This window comes from Lampetra planeri, chromosome 51 (genome assembly GCF_965212315.1).
Source record: "Lampetra planeri chromosome 51, kcLamPlan1.2.h2, whole genome shotgun sequence".
Classification (NCBI taxonomy): Eukaryota; Metazoa; Chordata; class Hyperoartia; order Petromyzontiformes; family Petromyzontidae; genus Lampetra; species Lampetra planeri.
In genome coordinates this window covers 1,998,915-2,020,562 of record NC_136157.1, presented here as the reverse complement: position 1 = coordinate 2,020,562, position 21,648 = coordinate 1,998,915, and the positions used below count along the sequence as shown (strand labels likewise).

Sequence of the window (21,648 nt, the reverse complement as noted above, 5' to 3'; positions counted from 1 at the left end):
CCCTGTGGCCCAACCCATGCTCCCGAAACCATCCCACTTACAATCTACAATTTGAACAGCAACAAAAAACCCCCATGGATGTTTAAGGGAGCAGAGTACACGACCGTTTGACCTGTACAACAAACAATGCCACATGTGCAGAATTGTGTGACGTTGCTGTTCCTTCGTCGTCGGTTTGAGATTCGCCTCCGTACCGCCCAGAGACCAGCGCTTGATGACACAGGCTCACATTTGGCTGATGATCTACACGGCCAGGTCATCCTACAGGGTGGTGACCCTTGCCATGAAAATGTGGACATTCTACTGCTGGCACACGCCTGGGATTGTGAACAGCTGTTGACTGCTCTGAGTGACATTCTTCCAGCAGTGGATGAAACTAAAAACTTTATTTATTTGACCAGGTAAGGCCCACTGAGCTATATAGTTCTTTTTTTCAGAAGCGAGCTGACCACAAATGATAGCTCAACGAAGTGGCTTATCACGTGGAAATTTATAACAGCCCAAATACTCTAAGCGCATGTTTCTAAATGTGGAGGGAAAAAAACGAAAAACACGGAGCAAAAAAACACGCGACCACGGGGAGAGACATGCAAACTCCAAATGTACAGGCATCAGGGTCGAGATCGAACCCACGACTGGCAGTGATGATGACTTCGGCAAAACCCACATACACGACACACACTCAAGGATGGCTTTACACTTATATAATATACACACAGGGTTGTGTTGTTTCGACATTAATATGTTATTAATGCATATGCAGACCATCAGAGCTCCCCTCTTTAGTAATTTTTCTCGTATGGCATTTTTGGGGATTGCAGATTACAAATTGTCGTCGATATTTTATATACATTGAGTAACTGTATATTAGTCTGGCCTCGTGGCCGATTACCGGTAGAGTGGCTCGCAATTGGAAGGTTGCGAGTTCAAATCCTGTTTTGAGGTTGACCCAGCTCATTATCCCACCCCCTCCCCCTCCGAGATCGATATTATTGATATACCACGTTGTGGTGAAGTCAACTGTGGTTGTCCTCGCCCTGCCACACGAACGTGACATTTCCACCACTGGCTCAGGACTGTAAATAAGAGATCAGCACCGCTTCATTTGAGCAGAAATTTACTTGGACCATTGGTTTTAAACCTGGGGTGCCCTTTCTGGGGGGGGGGGGGGTAGTGAGACGTGGCTAGATTTTTTTAAGAAGGTAAATCATCTGAAACACATCAGACCTACGTATTAACATTATACATGTTGTAACGATTGCGAACTAAAGGGGTGCAAGGCTGCAGTAAAGGTTTAAGAGCCATGTGCCCAAGTCCCTTAGAACTTTTCAAATCCGACGACTCAAATCGATTCCTCCTACACCACGCATTTCATTCCAGGGCTGTTAGTGGAGGCAATCGATTCCTCGTGACGTCGCCATAACCAGGCCACGCCTGCCACGTGACGTAGCCCGCTTCGCCCACACATCAACGCACAGACGAAGCCCGAGACGGCCCCGAGACATTTCCAAACTTCGCGTTTAAATTACAAAGCGCGACAGCTGTGGGTGAAGCCGCGGGAGCGGTTCGATTGCCGCTGCCTCCGGGCGACCGCTGCTTCGGTTTTGCGGCCTTGCGGGGCCAACAGGTGACGGTAGCCCCCGCTTTGACGGGGCAGGCCGCAGCAGGCCTCCGCGGAGCCTTACGTGTTTCCTGAGCGGCCTCCCCCCATGGCCTCGGGCAGCGACTCGGCTGACGAGGAGTTCTTCGACGCTGAGGATGACGTGGACTCGACTCCGTCGCGGTCAGTTGACAAGCGCTTGAGATCAAATAAAACACGAAACGCATTTTAAACGAATGCAAATATATTGAAGTGAAGTGTTTAGCACGCTTCCAAGACGTCTGGTCAACCCGGAAAAGTAGACCAAGTACAGCAGTCGGTTTCGCCCAACCCCGTGGTTCACAAGGCCGTGGGAAGTAGCCCACTGAACTCTTTAAGATCGAACATTCTCCACAAAAACACTGCATTTGGTGGTCCGCGGAAATGGTTTGAATGTTCAGGGTGGTCCGCGCGCCATGGGAGGGCCCCCCTTGCCCCAGCAGTGGCTTGAGAGATTAATTTCGGACCTGCTGACCGTTTTGCGGTGATTCTGCTTGGTTCTTTCGGTAAAGTCACGTAGAAGGGAAATAATAAAATAATAAAAATAAAACAATAAAACGTCGTGAGAATTGTATTTTATTATGTTTTATTTTGATTATTTTATTATTTCCCTTCTACGTGACTTTATCGAAAGAACCAAGAAGATGAATCCCTGCAGTCACGAAAGCTTTAACTCGAAATTTAACGTTTTGCGGTGTTTCGCTGCAAGTGAATTTTACACTAAAACGGGATCGTTGCCTTTGCGATGCCGTGATGGGGAGGAAGGCTTTCGTCCAACCGTGGATAGAACTTGGGATGACGAGGATTAAGTTGAGAAACGTCTGATTGAATTTGGTAGTTGTTGATAACGCGGGTTCTGAGTGATTTTGCAATGGGTGTCATACGAAGCCTATGACTAAATCATTGTAAGAAAGGTTTTTAGATAAATAAGCCTTACCCGAAATGAATTGATGCACTGAACTTAACCCGAAATGCGCCCGGTCTGGTAAGATCTCAAAAATGTAAGCAGGCTAGAGCCTGATTAGTGCTTATAATGAGAGGCACAAACAGGTTGTCATTGGTGGCGGTGGGGCTGTGTGCTACGTTGGGAACAACACTTTGCAGTGCAACAAAGCGATTGCTGTACTGGGATTAGTTTCCGTGTCTTGTGGTCTCTGCCTTCAACCCGGACTGACTAGCATTGTGAAGTATGGTCAGATAACGCTCACTATCCACACTTCGTGGGGGAAGTTCTCATCCAGCAGTGGATTGGCAGAAGGCCTGGAGATGTACATTTCGCGTCGGCAGCAGTGAGGGGGGTGGTGACAGGTGGATATTTCATTGTATGACCTGGACCAAGCCGTGAAAGTGAATACTGTCACGGAAGATTTATCCAATTATTTATCCAATGATTTATCCAATCAGACCAGATTTTGTACTACCACAGCCCTTACACAAAATATTCCTCATATTTTAAAAAAATTCAATAAAAAAAAGAAACTTTTTTTTTTTAACAAATCCCTTAAGCCCCACTTAGCTTTCTGTGAGTTTTGATGGGCCACTTTGTTGAGCTGTCATTTGTGGCCAGGTCGCTTCTGTAAGATAAGTTAATACCTCAGTGGGCTTTGCTTGGTAGGATGGGTATGATTTAGTTTTTTTGCATGTGTTTGGGTGATTTATTTACCTTGTACTTTACACTATAGTACTGTAAAAAAATTGTCCTGTTGTAACGTTCTTACTCGCCCTTACTGGACATCTACAAAAATAGCTTTGTAGCTCATCGGATTTCCTCAGTATAAATAAATATTCGGATTAATATGGGTCAATTTCGACATTTAGTGTTTAATCAGAAGTCAAGCTTGTGCTTACCCGTTTTGACCAGTCGCAGTCCTTTCTTGGGTTTCAATTGAAACATTAAGGGATGCGTCCTAATTTTGGTTTTCCCTTTCGGGTTAAATACTTAGGTTAGGATTAGAGATGAGGTGTTTTGGTGTGAAGTTTGGGGTTTGAAGGTTATGCATAGGGTTTCTGGGGTCAGGGTTAGTTTGTGGTTAATTTTAGGGGTTATGGAAGTAGTACTTAACATTACGTTTCTGCAAGGACAGTATTGAAATAAAACTTAAATAAAGATTAACTTGTTGAAGTGTCAATAGGGCACCACGTGATTAGATCACGTTTATTCATCACTGGTCTGGCTGTGGTGTACAGTGGATGCCACTTGGTCAGGAGTGGTGAATGGATGTTTTTTTTTTAAGGAACTGGACACGGCCTTGGAAATGTTGAGTTCCCACCACAGTCAGTTGGAGCACTTCAAATGGTTGTTTTAGTAAAACAATACTTTCTAAAGTAGCATTGTGTGCCAATGAAGGACCGTGTAATGTAACACTTTGTGCTGTATAGTACTCGGATATGTTTTAGGTTGTAATGCGTCTTTGGCATGTTGTCCGACCTTTCACTTCACCTGCTGCAGTCTTCTGGACCCTAAAAGCTATTGCCGAGGCAGATGCTCTGGCTTATATTCACTTTATAATTTATGTTATCATTGTATCTCATGCAGTGTGACATTGCATTATCTAAGCAAACGGGTTTGGACTCAAACTGGGCCAATTATAACGTTCTAAAACAAAAGGCTGCACTGAATTCGTTTGGCAAACTAACACCTTCAGGTTCCCAAACTTTTCAGAAATTCCATAAGAGTATTTATTGTAAAACGTCTGAATATGAAGGAGTACTGCCAAGGCTTTTGCCTTTATAATAAAACGGCAATATAAATGGGTTTAACTCACACTTTGCATCTGCAGGCCACATCTTCAACGCAGATATCCAGCCTTGTGACACCACAATTCACCCACCATTTGATCCACCCACCATTTGATCCGCCCTCCCCCCAATCAGCACTTTAATTTCCTACCAATCTTGAAATGTTCAGTCTTAACTTTGCTCTCCACACTAAAACCTTCCTCTGCTGATGGTTTCAATGGCCTGCCAGCTTTTGCCCTACACTTTGTTGGGAGCTTCATTGCAAAACCGATAGCCCGCATATTTAGCTCTCCCCTTCTTGAGACATCCATCCCTCCTGAACGGAAAACTGGTCTCGTGCACCCTCGTAGCGGTGGAGTTAACGGATGACCCTAACAATTACTGCCCAATCTCAATCCTCTCCCCTCTCATCATGATCTTTTGAGCAATCTGGCTTTCGATACAAATATTGTACAGCCTCTGCGATACTCGAGACTCTTGGCGTAATCTTCAACGGTCTTGAATTTCGTTGTTATTGCGCCATCCTATTCCTCGACTTGCATTTGACACTGAAAACTAAAATGCCAATTTTTTTCAAATTGTGCAATCAACTGAATTGGCAACTACATATCTAACCGATTCCAAATTGTCTCCATAAATTATACATCTTCTGAATGGATCCCCATTACTTCAGGGAGTTCCTCAGGGTTATTTGCTTGGCCCTATCCTGTTTTCTCTGTCAACAATCTATGCATCTCCAATCTGCACTGACATTAACCTTTTTGCTGATGATACAGTCCTGATGGCTTCTGGAAAGTCCATGGAGAAGTTAGAAGAGCATCTACAACATGACTTAATACTGGTAGGAACCTCCTGGTTACACCAGCCCACAGGGGATTATTGTGTCCGTCGTGCAGGGAGGGGCTGGGTGGGGAGGGAGGGGCAGGGTGGGTGGGGAGGGGCAGGGTGGGTGGGGAGGGTGGGGCTGGGTGGGGAGGGGAGGGTGGGGTGGGGCTGGGTGGGGAGGGTGGGGGGTGGGAGTGGTGGGGCTGGGTGGGGAGGGGCTGCTCACCCCGTGGTGCCCTTATAAAACTCAACGTTTAACCTACTCACGCCAGCTTGTGCCCGCCCTCAGTCGGGCATATTTGCGGAATACACCACGCCGCCGTTGACCCTGGCCATTGACCGAGCAACCCAACGTTCCTACCAGCTCCCTCGCAGGAGTGTGATTAAAGCTGGCTAAAACTCGCCATTGACCAAAGACGGTCACTGCATCGCACACTTTCAGACGCACTTCAGCGGCCGTCTGGAACGCTCTTCCTTCCGATATTAGGAAGCCATTGCAACTATGCACTATTGCGTCTAGATTGAAAACTCATTTCTTTAGAACTGCTCTTTGTGTTTAGTTTTTTGTCCTTCCCCCTGCACCTCCGATTGAGCACTTTTGGCTTTGTAAGGTGGGAAAGAAGTGCAACATACATATATATGTACCGAGCACCAAACAAGGATCTCATCGGCGCTGACTTTGTCTTTGACACAGGCATTTTGAGCCCCCTGAGAGAAAGAGAACCCTAGAGCTAGGGCTTGAATACAGTATATAAGAAGTGCTGGCTGAGTGCCTATAACATAGACATTATGAACCCCCTGAGATACACCCAGCCAATTAATAATTAATATTATTAATGGATGAAACGAGTTTTTGTTGAAGTTGCAAGCCGTGGCATGCCATAATCGTAATCATATTTGTTAAAACAGCCACGTGCTTAATTCTTGATTTAAAGCTTTCGTGAATGCAGGAATTCGTATTCTTTGGGTCTTTCGGTAAAGTCACGTAGATAGGTTGAAAGAAAAGAACAAAAAACTACGACGTTTTGATCACAACACAAGCGATTGTCATTCCGTTGTGATGCTCACCATTGTCATCACTTGTGTTGTGATCGAAACGTCGTAAGTTTTTTGTTATCTTTCTTTCAACCCATCTACTTGAAAAAAATCATGATGACTATCTTCGTGACTTTACCGAAAGACCCAAAGAATAAAGCCACTTGCTTGTTTGAATGTGTAACAATCTACCAATCGCATTAGAGATTTAAGGAAGGAAATTTGATTAATTTGGATAATTTTGAAGATAAAAACATCGCCCAATAGGCTTAGTCAAAGAACATAAACATCTACTTTCAATGCCATCATCATATTCACAAATGACATGTTTATATCACTGTGATCTGCAGCAATCATACAAATATTTCAATCATTACGATGATCATGGTCAATTATCAAGCGCGCCATTCACAGCAACATCATTTATTCGCGGCTTCAACATCATCATCATCCTCAACCATGATGGTGGAGGTCCTGGATGAAGGCCTCCCCAATCTGCCGCCACCTCTCGCTCTCCTGCGATGCAATATTTCTCCAAGCATCTACAAACGAAGAGATTTTATCGCTCCATCTCCATGGCGGATGGTTCCCTTTGGCGCATCCTCTCCTTTGGCTGGCATTCCGTTGTTAGTCTCACCCATCACAAGTGCGCCAGCCTAGTCTCGTTTACCTATTTATTTATTCTTTTTGATTTCGGACCGCTTGTAAAAATGCCCTGGGTATGTAGTCTGCATTTTTTTTATTCTCAAAGTATATCTCTTTAGAAAGCATGTTCTCCGTGAGTTTTGAAATGGCTGATGTTTTCTTCAACATTAACCTTCGTGTCTGCATGCCATCTCTATGGATGTGTATAAGTTGACACGCATGGTGGACACACTAGAGGGCAGTGCAGCAAAGATCCACCGTTCTGCGCTTCTGTGCTTCCACGTCTAAGGTTTCCTGCCTTCGCCAAGCCCACTCCGATCAGCGTGGTGAAGCACGCTCGGATAACCCCTCACGGTCTGCACCGAGGCCCTTGTCCAGCAGTGCAGTGACTAAAGGCCGCTGGCGCGTGTACACACTATCTGCTTACAAAACCATCACAAAAGAAATCCATAATCGAGTTGGGGTTTCCTTTTCGGAAGCGAATCCTGTTCCACGTTATCTCCTCGCCGCCACCTTGTCGCATCTATGTTCATGCTTATAATCGATTATGGTGACTTATAAAGCCACTCATCGTACAGTCCACAGCCTGTTTTTCGTCTGGACTTGCACTTTATTCTGAATGTGAGCCGCTCAGTTCCACCACTTTGATCTCTACTTGACATCTTGCTGCCTTCTACTGTTATTGCATCAAGTAATGGCACAGTGGTTAGCGCATTGCACTTTTAACTGGTGACTTGAGTTCGATTCCCCATCTACAACTAACCCCAATGACGAGTGATATTTGAATTGATCCTAGGCACCCCGTATTCACTCGCCTACACCAGTGTGGTGAAGTATGGTCAAATAATCCCCTTTATCGAAATGCACGAGGATGCCTTCATCCAGCAGTGGATTGATTCAGGGCTCTACATTAAATATATTTAACAAATTATTACAGAGAGACTTACATCGGTCTGTGTTCGACTGCGTACATTTTACATCTAGCTTTATATATATATCTGTTTTGCTTATTACAAATTTAAATCCCTCGCAACCTAAGACATTCCACAACAGAGCTTTTTTTTGTGCCAAACATGAATATTTGTTTTGTAGAATTTTTCATTCATCAAGGATGCTTCAACGAACCTGGAATCATCTGCATGCAGAGCCTTGCGCAATGAACAGCTGTTCTCCCGCACCGTGGGTGTGGATTCATGGCTTGGCAAATTTGAGCGACAAATGATTTTGGTCTCTGTTTTCTATCCATTTCGGCATTCTGTTTTTTTTCCTTTCTTTCCTTTGCCACCTATCCTTAAATGGTTCCTTTACTTCCAGTCTTAAGAGATTTTTTATATTTCAATGTTGGGCAGTTTGCCATTTTCTCTTGCACTGTTCTGTGTCCCCCAGGTCTCCCTGGTTGAGATGAAAATTGGTACTTTCACACGCAACGAGTAGTAAGCAAATCCCTAAAGAGACAAGTATGGATACATACATTAAATTCAATTACATCTATCGATTAGAGAATTATACAGGGTGATCCATTTGAAGTATTGGAAAATGACGGCAGGAAACTCCTTGACGGGAACACACTTCTTTTATTAAATCTTGACTTGTAACGATACAACGCGTGGCCTCTCTTCTTCACAATGCGGTCACCATACAACGGTACAACTCGTGACCTCTTCTCTCCGCCCTACGCTTCTCTTGACTCTCTTAGATTCTGTGCTGCTGGCTCTCTGTGCCTCGTGTAGACTCCGCGCCTCGGCTACACTCTTCTCTCGTCTCGTGTAGACTCTGCGCCTCTGCTACACTCTCCACTCGCCTCGTGTAGACTTTGCATCTCTCTCTGGCTACACCGTATGCATACTCGGCTCGTGTAGACCTTTCTCTCTCTCTGGCTACACCGTATGCATACTCGGCTCGTGTAGACCTTTCTCTCTCTCTGGCTACACACTATACATCGCTCAGCTCGTGTAGACCGTTCTCTCTCTCTGGCTACACATTATACATTACTCAGCTCGTGTAGACCGTTCTCTCTCTCTGGCTACACACTATACATTACTCAGCTCGTGTAGACCGTTCTCTCTCTCTGGCTACACACTATACCTTACTCTCCTCTACTCTCCATTACTCTCCTTTACTCTCCTCTCCGGGCTCTATCTCTGCACCTTCGTCTTCATTCTTAGATGGTTCCACTTCTGCCCCCTACTCCTCTGTGCATCACCTTATATATCTCTTCTTCCCGGGAGACGGAGCGGATGCGGACCTCAACGTCGGCACCGCTCCTCAGTTACCCAATCACCACGCGCTATCTCTACGATCCGGTTCCGCCCAGCGCGTGTTTCCACTCCCCGACCAATCACACCGCGCTGCCACCCGATCACTCCCTCTCAGCGCGTCACCGGCACACAGCCAATCAGCAGCACTACCCCCACCCGCGCACTGACGCCTGCTCCTCCCCGTCAGCGCGCGTCACCACACACACACCCGTACATACGCGCTGGCACACGACGTATACACCCAGCGCGTATCACCACTACACATTTGTAGATACCCAACTCATTTATAATTAATTACGCTGCTCTTGGGCAATCTGCGACTGGTTGCGGGAGGCGTCTGTGTTGCATTGGCCGAGGTGGAACAGCTGGTGGTAGCCTTCACGTTTACCTGACGTAACCCCCACTTTATTTTCCCTGTGGGCGCCCATCAAAGACCTCTTTGTGTATGTGTACTCACGTCACACAACCGCAAGATATCGGTGACCTAAGCGTATGCATTATTGAGCATTTTTACCGCATCACGCCAGCTATGATGAACAAAAGGGGATCAGCAGATTCCTAAAATATTTAACAAGTAGATTGGCATTGGTGGGAGACATGTACAGGCCTTGAAATAAAACATAAATAAAAAACATCTCTACCATAATTTATACTTGCTATTTCAGTGGGGTATGTATAAATGGATCACCCAGTTTGTAGTTAAAGTGGTATTATCTAAAGCAGTATAGGTGTTTCAGTTTTAGAGTGCTGTTAACTGCGAAGGTGTTGGGATGCGTAGGGCGTGAATGTGTTGCTGTGCGTGGTGGCGTATGCCTGCAATCCAGCGCTCGCTTGCGACGTCTGTTGTGTTACGCGGAGATTGGCGCATGCCGTGCAATGCCTGTCGTACTTTACTGAGATGTGCCCAGGAGGTGGCAGTACAGCAAGTGGGTTGGAATCATTGTCACGGATAGACCCAGCTCAGCATTGTCATACCTCTGGCATTGATACAAATGCAGAGGTTCACCATTGCGAGAAAGTCCGCAATCGTTGCTCTGTGATCAGACAGGCCACACCATGGGAATGTGGAATTTCCACCGCTGCCTCGAGACCACCGACAGATATTATCGCCCCCACAAGCTCACTGGCGAACGTGGACACGTACATTTTTGACGAGAACGCAGCTGGACGGGTAGCGAAACGTGTCCATTGTTTGCCGCCTTTAATTTACCAGTTAAGAGCCCACAGAGACAGTGACGCCTTTGTTAAGCACACTCATCGCTAACAATGCTCGTTAACTACACAGCCTCAATTGGTGCCCTTGAAGGTTTGTGTGTCTTAATCAAAGTCACGCTTAGGTTAACCCCAGGGCTGGGTAACTCAAGTCCAAAGGCGTATTTAATACCAGCCAACATCAAAGCTTTACCAATTCACGCGCAAGCAATTACTCCCGCCTTTGTGCCCGTCATGCTCAATTGAGTTTTTTTTTTACTGCCGTACCCTAGCCACCTCCCCTTGCTCTCGCACAGCCTTTAAACCCGATGTATCCCTCCTGCTGCTGCTGCTGCTGTTGGAGAGCGTGCTTGTGAATCCGGCTGGGTAGCACGGTGGCCGCTTGGAGAACTCGACTTACAAATGCAACGCTGTGAGTTCACATCCCACTCGTCCGTTCTACTCCTCTCCTCCGTCGTTTAAGAGCCCTCGGGGTAGCTGAAATGAGGACCACACTGTGCTCGAGGAAGCGGGGGTATTGGGAAGAAACCCATCACGCATATTAGGGGGGTAATGCTAAAGCCCAGCGCAGGTATATTCAATAATCCATTGCTGTCCTGCCATCTCCTAGCAACCTATGAAAGTGGAGATGATCATTGTCCCATAATTAACACTTAAATGTATTACGTACATCCTTTAGTCTTTTCGTAAAATACAAAACCTCAAAACCAATGTCGAGTCAACTTACCAGGCATCTTGCCAATTCCACTGCCCAGATCTGTATGGTAATGGGGTGGGAAACATTTTCAAAATGGCATTCTTACATATAAAAATAAATATCCTAGTCCGCTTCTCTTGATATTCTATGATTTGTTATTCAAGGTCATGATTCAACATAAAAAAAATTGTGGTGGATTGTAGCAGCTTTAGTGCCTGTCAAGGGTAACTTGAACTCTAATTACATGTGCACAAATGGAACAATCAATTCTCACATGTGCCGTTCATTCCGCGTATCGCGAGTGTGAACACATATATATATTTCAATCGGTGCAATGTTGCACTGCTATTTATACAGCGTGATAAGCATGCAGGAATCAAATGTGCATGCGAGATGTGTGCTGTGCCCTCCTTTTTTGCACCCGCGAGTTCGCGTGTTTCCGGGCCCACGTTTCTGTGCACAAAGTCCCCCTGACACAATTTAAGGCTCCTTTAAATGTTTACTATTTCTCCAATTTGATCCCGATTTTACGAACGGCATCACATGGTCACAAGACGGAAGTAGCCGTTCAGATCTATTGCAGAGCAGTGCGCGCACCCTTTGTGTTATAGAATGGCCTACCATAAAGCGGATATCCCATAGCTACCACTAAAATCCCTTCAACTTCACATTTGGTCCACACAGTTGAAAGCAGCACTTTCCCCACCCACCATGCCGCTGAGAGCAATGTTCATCTCGGGGTGGCCCAACCAGTGTTTTTAATTCTCCGAGCTGGAATTGTGCCAAATGAAGGTGCAACCAAATGTAATGGGATGGAGTTTCTTTGTATTGTGTATTCAATCGTGAACAGGCTGAGATCATCAAATCACCATACTTGAAAACCCGGTTTAATCAGAAGCCACTGAAACTTGGATTCCAATCCAGGATCTCGGCAGGTGCCACCTCAACGTTGCCGCGGTCTCTGAGCCGCCCGGCCACCTCACGGTGTGGAGGCTCTCGAAATGTGCCAGCCCGGCCAGCCTCGCCCGGTCCGTTATTACCTGCCGCTTGCGCTGTTCCCCCTTTCGCACGCCCGCCCGCCACCATAAAAATGGCATTGCGCCTATGTCTACTCGGACCGAAATGTCTTTCGATTTGCTCAGCCAGACAGTGACGGTGGGTCCCCCGAGGCTCAACCGCCAAGGCGCTTTAGCGTCCTCGGGAGAGAAGCGGCGGCGCTGCTCGCGCAAGAACGCGGCGTCGCCGTGTTGTCGTCTGGCGCACGCGTCTGTAATCACATTTAAAGCAGATTTCCTTATCTTTGGTTATGCACGTTGAACGGTACCCCGAGGAACGATGCTCACCCAGCGTGGCGCCTCGGTAAAAACCACTCGCGAGATTTACTGCGCCACACGCCACCTGCCTACTACAAAGAGCCAGCCGCCGACAACAGACATTGTTGGCGGCGGCGTTGCGCGTGCGTGCTACCTTTCTGCACCGGAGCTATTGATTTAATTTGTTTATTCGCAGTGTGAGGCTGGAGAACGAGCGAAGGACGGCCGCGCGCCGCCTCGCCGGGCAAAAGCAATCTCGCGCGTTCAGGATGAAAACGGCGTTTGTCAGTAAAGTGAAGTCAAGGTGTTCGCGCGGATGTGAGCCCCGTGCTCGATTTTGCACGCTCTCGTTCTTGTCTGGTGTCACCCTGAGCCAGCGATGGAAATTCCACATTCTCATGGCATGGGCGTGGTCCCGGTCCCATCTCTGTTGACTGACTCACAAAGGTGTGTGCATTTTTAGTGATCCCAATAAAGGTGATGATTGAAGTCGTCCACCCAACAGATTAATTATAGCTGTCCCAATGTTATCCCGATTGTCATGAAATTAAGTACCCGTTTTTATTACTCGCAGAGCATTGCATACCCCGTATCAAAGTCCATAAATTTACAAAAAATAATGAACAATCAAAATAACAGCCCTTTTGAGGGTTGTGCGAAGCCTTAACCAGATCAATAATGCGGGGGATGTAGGTCCTGTTGAAATGTTGTACGCCCCTATTGTAGCGGCCTGCCAAAGGCAAATGCCATCCTTGCAGGACCGCCCTGGCCTGAAACTACATCAGTGCTCTGAGATTTTTTATAAGTGTCCCTGACAAGGGCGATGTTGAATAACCCTTGCCGGGTCTCTTTGCTTGCACACCGAGGCCAAAGATGCCCAGTAGTTGTTACAATCAGTGTGGTAGTTGTTAAACAAGTGCAGCCGCACTGAAAATGTAAAGAAAATTCCAAGAAATGTAAAACCTCGATCCGAAAGCCAGAATCGGGTAAACATCACCACAGAGCAATGATGACGTGTTTCCAGCTGCGTTGTTACGCTGCGCATAAACGTCACGTGCCAATGCAAGTCCCAGTTCAGAAACTGTACTGTGCAGTCAGAATCAAAATCTTTCTTTATCCTGGAGAATTCTGATGAGTGATGAAGCTATTTTTTTTTGCAGATGTCCAGTAGAGCCGGGTCAGAAAGCTACAACAAACAACGCCAATACGATTGGAGTGCAGAGTTTTAGAAACGTAAACAAATAACTTAAAATGATTAAAGTATATCATTTAAAATGGTTACAGGCGTGGGTCAGAATACATTAATTGGGAAGCTTGGGGAAGGCAGCAAAACAACAGCAAAACAGTCGCAGACCACACCAAGAAAACACACAGTCCCCTCAATAAAATTGCACATTAAAATTGAACTATCGATACACGGATAAGTAACTGCTGTGACATTCTAACAACATTGCCTTGTGGATTTTGGTGGTTGCATGTTTTTTCCTCAGCTTTCACTTATGTCGCTCTTTATATTTGTTCAAATTTATATTTGATAAAATCTATAGAAACGACAGCACTTATAAAATGGGCCAGATTTGGTCGTCAGGAAATTCACGAGGCTTTGTGAACTCGAGCGATACGTCAGGGGCGCCCCACTCCTCACAAAGCCTGGTGTTTCATGGACACACTCTGATCCACGCCTACAACAATTCCACCTCGGCAGCCATCTGATTATGGCTTTTTCTTTGTTAAACAAATTTGAGTTCATGATTCGATTCAAGAATCAATTTGCTGGGTTTAGCATCTCGTAATGTTCACTATGTAATTATTTTCTCCTTTGTAGAGTTATGTAACAGCACATCAGGTTATTGGCGTATAATATGCGTGAATTGTTAATCATTTATTCCTACACGTAATTTGCCGCACGTAATCATGAGAGCGAGAGTTTATTTTAATTGATAAATCCATGCGTTTTTACGCAGCTAATAATGATGTGCTATTAGCCGTAGAAGCTCAATGCGAGCTCATCATCTGCCATGAGGTGGTCTACAAAATTGGCACTATTCTGTGGGAATCTGACAAGTCATCAAAATTAATTGTCCTGATTATTCTATAGGGTTCAATTAAACTCTTCAAAGCACTCAATTAAATTAGCACGACAAGTACCTGCCTTTGTTTGTCAATACATTGCTTGTTGAGGGCCCTCCCTATGCCATGCAGGCCATGCGGGTTATTTCACCACGTTGGTTGCTCTTGACGGGGATCATTGATGTGCCAGTGCACAGTACAGAAATGTATTTTACTGGGCTGCCGTGTGCTGCCCACCATGTTGGCCCACCACGGCCTCCTGTGAAACCCTGTCTGTGCGTGATGGTGGTCGCCCATCCAGGCATTATCCAGGCTCCAACGCTGCTTCACTCCCAAGACTTGACGAGATGGGGCACATTCCGGTGTGGTTTTACCACAGAGAGCATTGCTTGGCGTATAATTCAGCAGTGGTTCTTGAATGGGGGTGACTGCTCCTATACTCTTTGGTTTTTTCGGTAAAGTCACGTAGGTGAAAATGAAATAAAAATGAAAACAACTAAAATAAATCACGACGTTTCGGAAGCAACACAAGCCTCTGTGATCAGGTGGAACTGCTACAGCAAAATTACTGTAGTGAAATGACTGCTCCTACCAAGGGAATGTGGAATTTCCACGACTGGCTCAAGGGGGGCCACCCAGCAGAGATCATTGCCACCGAAAAACGCCGGTTTATCCAGGGAAACCTGGATTTGTCAAGACGGGCCTGATTTAAAACGTTTGGCCAATTCCTCACAGAATATGTTTTGGTGTGGGAGGAAAGCGGTTTAATTTCGGGAGGTGGAATGTACACTGCCGTCGTGTTGGTGGAGGAGGGAGGAGGGGGGCGAGTGGGAGGTGCTACCCCATAGGCATGAGAATGACTGATTTTTTTTTCTTCCCATTTTGTTTCTCCTTCAGGCGTTCGTCTTCAAAGAAGCTGATCAAGAACCCAGCAGTGTCTGTAAGTGGCACCTTGCTTACGACCACGCGAATTAAAAAAAAAAATTATCGACCGGCGCACCGCTCGTTTGATTTTAATTTTTGTTTAATTCGCTGTCACATTCGCATGTTCTCTCTGAACCCGCCGCCCCAATAACACAGCCACCAGCAGCAGCATCACCTCTACTACCCACCACAACCCCACTATCGCCACCATTGCCACCACCTCGAATACCACCACAGCCCAAAACCACAACACCACCACCATTTCCACCACCACTTCTACCACCACTCACCTTGACTACCACCACATACACTATCACCAGCGCACCACCACCACTATCACCGTCATTGCCACCTCCACTCCTATCACTACTACTACCACTTTCAACACCACCACTAGCACCATCATGACGACCAAGGTCACCACCACCATCTCTACCACAATCAAAGGCAAAGATTTCCGAATAACATTAACAGACTGTAAGAGCAAGAGTGGTTAGCGAGCACCTATGAAGGCCGGCATGGCACACAAGGGGGTGGGTGACCAGCACCATGCCCAGCCGCCTTTGTCTCTCTAGTGGTGATATTTACACACCACACCAGTTACCCATTTGAGGCCGAGTGGACCTAGGGGAGGCCCAGGACTGGTTCAGATAATAGTCACTGGTATTGGCCATGAGTGATCATTCAAACTCAGGTCGCTGAGTTCGTGACGCAGCACGCTAACCACAACACTACCGCACCCCACATCACATCTACTCCTACCATCATCATCACCACCACCTTCAACTTGGTGATTTCAGTGGTGAACGTGGTCTGATGACTCAACTGGCAATCCCAAGGTCCTGTGTTAAAATCAAGTCCCCTATGGTTTGTGCTTCAAATCACGCTTGGGGAAAAAATTGGTTATTAGCGATTTACAGGAAATATATGCAAATTACATGCTAATGTACATTTAGGTTAATGAATAAAAAAAAAGTGTTTTCTTATTTGTCTTTACCGTGAACATTGACTGTTGGCTGCAGGCTTTACATACACCAATTATGTCCAACATACACAGTGGCCAAAATAATGAATTAGTACATAACATATAACATAGTAGAAAATGTGTTTTTATAAAATTTGGTTTTAATCGATGCATCGTTCAGTCACTGATTGAGGCACTGCATTAGCGCACAAGTGGCTGGTGTGGCCAGAATCACACTCGGCCAGCTTGGTCTCCCTCGTGCTCATGTTTACACACTACACCATCTGCTTATTTTAGGCTGAGTTGCCCTAGGCGGAGAGTCCCAAAACTAGGTTCAGAATACCACCGGCCACTGGTCACGAGCATGGCTGGGAATTGAACCCAGGTCGCCAGTGCATTTGTTCACTGGCTATTGTCTCACCCAGGGGTCGGGGAACCAATGGTTCACAGACCCAGACATGGCCCGTGACTTCATATCGTTTGGCCCATGGCCACACAATGGCTACCACTTCAACCCAACCCGCAAACAATACTTAACTGGCACTGCCAGCATCTTGGCCGCACTAATCGGGTACTGGGGGCGGGGGGGAATATTTTTGACTTTGCAACGTTGCATTTTTTATTTTCATCTTCTTGGTTCTTTCGGTAAAGTCACGTAGAAGGGAAATAATAAAATAATAAAAAATGTACATAATAAGATAAAATTCTAACGACGTTTCAGCCACAACACAAGCAGCCGTCCTCAGGTGAAGACAGAGCTGTGTGAAAGACAGCGCTCCAATGGCTCATTGGAGCGAACCAAGAAGATGAATCCCTGCAGTCACGAAAGCTTTAAATCGAAATTTTTTACTTTCGTTGCATGCTCTTGTCACGCCGGTCACCGCAACGGGCCCCTTACAGTGACCGAGCCGGCTGGCGTGTGATTGTGTGTGTGTCAATGCATGGTTGCCCGCTCAAGGTGTTTGAAGGTCCTCTTTGGGCCCTCGTTAATGAAAGGGTGGTTCCCCACTCCGGGTCTATCTGCCGTGGCTGTGTAGAGCTCTCTGCTAACATCGGATGTTCACACAGGATGAAGCTGTCGGAAAAGATTCTGGTGGTGGTGGAACAGCGTGTGCTGCTGCTCTTGCAGATGCAGAGGTGAGAGTTTACACCGAGGGTTCGTGGAGAAGCAATGTTCGAATCTTGTGGGATCTTTGTTGAGGAGCTTCACCCAAAAGATTTCGCTTTGTTTACAATCGATACCGTGTGTGGTGGGCGGTTGCCTGGATTAATTAGGATAAAGAGCACAACACTCTAAACACGTGATGTTTCTTCACCTGAAGACGGCAGCTTGCGTTGTAGCCGAAACGTCGTGAGAAATATTTTATTTTATTTATGTTTTATTTTTATTATTTTATTACTTCCCTTCTACATGACTTTACATGTGTACAATTTAATGGTCAAGTCAGTTATGTACCCAGGAATACCTGATTATGTCTCAAGCCTCTTCATGTTGGAGTACATGAAGTATCCAGAGAACACCAGCCATGCATACGAAGGGATGACACTCAAAGCCCCGCACAGATGGATTCGGTCCATTACTGCACTGCCATTTACTGGCCACCTGTATCTCAAGCCTACACCTGGTATTTCCCATCCAAATACTAACAAGGGTTGCCTCTGCTTCGCTTCAGAGATCATTGGGTGGCACGGTATCGAGATGTTAACTACCTGTCCTGGTGTACAGGAGGTCGTGGGTGCGATCCCGACCCTGACGCCTGCTGCTGTATATTTGGAGTTTGCATGTTTTCCCCGTGGTCGTGTGGATTTTTCTCTGGGCCCTCCGGTTTCCCCTCCAAATTTAGAATCAACATCACGTGTTTAGAGTGTTTAATTTACATTTCCATACGATAAGCCACTTCGTTGAGCTGTCATTTGTGGCCAGGTCACTTCTGAAAAAGAGCTGTATAGCTCAGTGGCCCTTCCCTGATTAAAAAACATAGTTTCGTTTTTTTTCCATTGCCTGTCAGCACTGCTGTTACTGCCTCTAATGCTTTATACATGTCACGGAAATTGTAAATTTGATTAAACTTCACTGGATTCAAAGAAGTGTTTCAGCCTGAGCTGTGCCAGCTTAGGGCCTGCACAAGTGTGGGTGTTTTTTGTTTTTTTTCTACTGGCTGCTTGCCATGTCGAGCCTGAACCAAGACGGTGACACATCGGCCTCGCACGACATCTGCATCTGGCTTTCGGGTAGGCAGGGCCGCTGTTCAGCGTAATGACTCGTTCGTTACTTGTGAAGTCAACGGCACAGCTCGGCTTCTGCAGTGGAAAAAAACAACTTGGGCTCCTCCTGAATCCCCGTGTGGCATGGCTGTACAGTGGAAAATAGTCATTGGAGTCAACTTTCTTGCTATGGTACTCAACGGTTCCATCCCCCTCTCTCCACCGACCCCCTCCCCCCCACTATAATCATTCTGTTTCATCAGAAGGATGACTTGCAGAGCCACAGCACACAGCGCAAGCCAGAGGAGCCGCCCCGGCCGGCCCAGGCAACTGATCACCGCTTGATCAATGAACTCGCCTTGCGAGATGGCAGTAACACCACCGCTCCTCCACCTTCGGTCATTGCAGCAGAACTTGAACCGCTATCACCGTTGCCGCTGCTACCACCACCGGTGGAAGTAGATAGAGAGGATCAGAAGAAGCAGGGGGGGGAGCAAGGTAACTCCGACGTTACAACCGTGGCGGTGACAGCCGCCGAAGGATCAATCGTCTCCCCAGAAGAAAACTGCCGCCCCCTTGTCGTGGGCAGTGCGGCGATGCCGGAGGTGGTGGCGCACGCCCTGGAGGCCGCCGACAAAAAATCTGAGTACGATAGCGACAAAGCAGGAGCACAGGGCGAGCAAAACGACGTGGAGGCATCGGCGGAAGGAGGAAGCGAGAGGGGGAGCAGCGGAGCCAAGCCGGGTGCCGATCCGCCGGCTGGAAAGGAACCCGTAGATCCAGCGGATTCGAGTACAACCGCCGCTGCCACCGATCGCTCGGCGAGAGCCTCGCAGGAGCCCGACATCGTGGCGAGCCACAAGAAGCCACCGCCGCCACGGCCACAAGTCCCGCCCCCCCGCGTGCCGGCGGTTCATGCGCAGCCACAGCAACAGCAGCCACAGCAACAGCAGCCACAGCAACAGCAGCCACAGCAGCAGCAGCCCCAGCAGCAGCAGCTAATGCCGCCTCCACGGCCACCCCCTCCACAGAGACCTAAGAAGGTAGAGGGGCAGCCGTCGCTGGAGGAGGTGAAGAGGCCAACTCTGCTGGAAGGTGAGTACCGAGTTTGTGTGTGTGTGTGTCCCCGTGCAAGGAGAAGTAGTGTAGTAGTTAGCGCGCTGCGCTACGTGCCCAGCAACCCGAGTTTGATTCTTGCTCGCAGCCAACACTCGTGATGATTATATGAACCAGTCTTGGGCTTCCCCTGGGTCGGCTCAGCCTCAAATGAGTACCTGGTGTGGTGTGTAAAATCATTGGAGAGACAGGCGGCTGGGCGTGGTGCTGGCCACCCACCCCCTCGTGTGCCGTGCCGGCCTTCATAGCTGCTCACTGATAGCACCCCTGCCCCAACAGTTTATTAAGGCTATATGGGTGATGTTAGTTTTTGCATTTTTGTGTTTGTCGTGTGTTTATATAATGATTCAATACAAGCGCATTTATAATCTTGGTGATCTCCCACCGCCTTGACATTCTGACTTATTTTGGCGAGGACTGTTTGGCCATACCTCACCACGCCACCCAGGGAGCGTAGAATTACAGTTTGACAATGGATTTCTTCGTTATATGTTTATTTCGTAAATATTTTGTCATAAAAGTTTAATATTTTAGAATTGAAACTTTAGAAAGGATTATCATGATATTGTCATATTTTACAAATCAGATTATCGTTGACCTTTACTTCCAGACATGGGGTCAGTTTCAATTGTAACTGTGTCATAATGAATTGCAATCACAGTATAATTGTAATTTCATCCACCTATGCTGCTTTAATTGTATTTCATGGACCTCTGTTCCGCTTACGTCGCACAGTAAATATTGTCGTCTAGCCGTACCGTGTAACCCCACCGTGATTGCAGTTGTCCGCTTCGTGCGTGGTTGCAGTCCCACAAGAGCCCGTGTCTCCAAGCGGTCTGGTGAGCCCCAACACAGCCGTGGAGAATCTGGCCAAGGAGCTCCAGTCCCTGGATCTCGCCAGTCTCACGGCAGGGGAAAAGGTCATCGAGGCACAGGTGAAAACCCTCGTGTGTGGGGGGGGGGTGTGCGGTGGTCGCGACGTGGCCGGATGGCTCGCGGGGTCGGAGCATTGAGCCGGACACCGATCAAACCGGTTGAGAAAAAAAACATCAAATGCAGCGAGCGATTGACCTTGGTCCCGCCACCAATGACTAGCCTCCCCCCAAAAAAAGGCATCACATTAAAAGTTTGATTTCTCACGTACTTTGACAAAACATCCCGGTCTCTTGCGAGAATTCTAAATGCCTGTTTGTTGCCGTGTGACGAAACCCCTCCACCACAGCAGGGCGTGTGGGAGAATGGCCCAGATGGGGGGGAAGCGCAGTCACGCGACGAGGGCTGAGGGTTTCTTTGAACTCCCGGCGATGCTGGTTGTGATGGCCAGCCAAAAAAACGTCGCGTAGAATCGTTGACTATTTTGTCATGGTTTTCGACGTAACCGGTTTGGTGAAGCAGAAAATTGGCGGGCGCATTTGTCCAGGTGACAACTTGATTTCTTTGGCTCTTGTCATGCGGTGGATGTAGAGTGCGTGGCGCTGATTGGGATTATACCTCACAAGAAAGCATCTTCAGGAAAATCCAGGAAGTCAAAATGTAATTAGTTCGATATCGGAAGCCAGTACAGTGATTGGAGAACTGGCGTTGATGAGGTTTTCTCCCTGTCAGGAGAAGGATGCTGGTGGAGCTGACAGTCGACCAGCAGCTAAAGCTGATCGCCCACGCTCCAATTCTGGACGGGATCTCACCGACGAGGTGAGATCTTGTGCACAGGTTTACATAGTTTGTGTGAGTGTGTGTGTGAGGGCGTCATGCTCGCTAACAGCAATTGCCCAAACAGTGTTAAGGCTTTACTGGGGATCTTTGTATTTTTTTTTATCACTTGAGGGCATAGTGGGGAGCGGTAGTGTAGCGGTTAGCGCGCTGTGCTACAAACCTAGCGACCAGAGTTCAATTCCTGCTCACGTCCAACACCAGTGATGATTATCTGAACCGGTCCCCTCGGTTGACTCCGCCTCAAATGAGTATCTGGTGCGGTGTGTAAACATCGTCACTGGGAAGACAAAGGC

General features: G+C 47.2%; 1 protein-coding gene across 3 annotated transcripts in view; it reads left to right on the top strand.

Moving 5' to 3' along the window:
- Positions 1–1,421: 1,421 nt before the first annotated feature.
- WDR44 (WD repeat domain 44) overlaps positions 1,422–21,648 on the top strand; it is a 47,444-nt gene continuing 27,217 nt past the window's right edge. For 2 of the 3 annotated variants that reach the window (XM_078616718.1, XM_078616716.1), the window contains exons 1-6: positions 1,422–1,783; positions 15,331–15,373; positions 17,390–17,458; positions 18,790–19,621; positions 20,450–20,577; positions 21,248–21,334. In XM_078616718.1, the coding sequence (XP_078472844.1) occupies positions 1,710–1,783; positions 15,331–15,373; positions 17,390–17,458; positions 18,790–19,621; positions 20,450–20,577; positions 21,248–21,334 (1,233 nt within the window). In that variant the 5' untranslated portion in view covers positions 1,422–1,709. The remainder of the gene's footprint in view (positions 1,784–15,330; positions 15,374–17,389; positions 17,459–18,789; positions 19,622–20,449; positions 20,578–21,247; positions 21,335–21,648) is intronic. The other variant, XM_078616717.1, reaches the window with a different exon arrangement.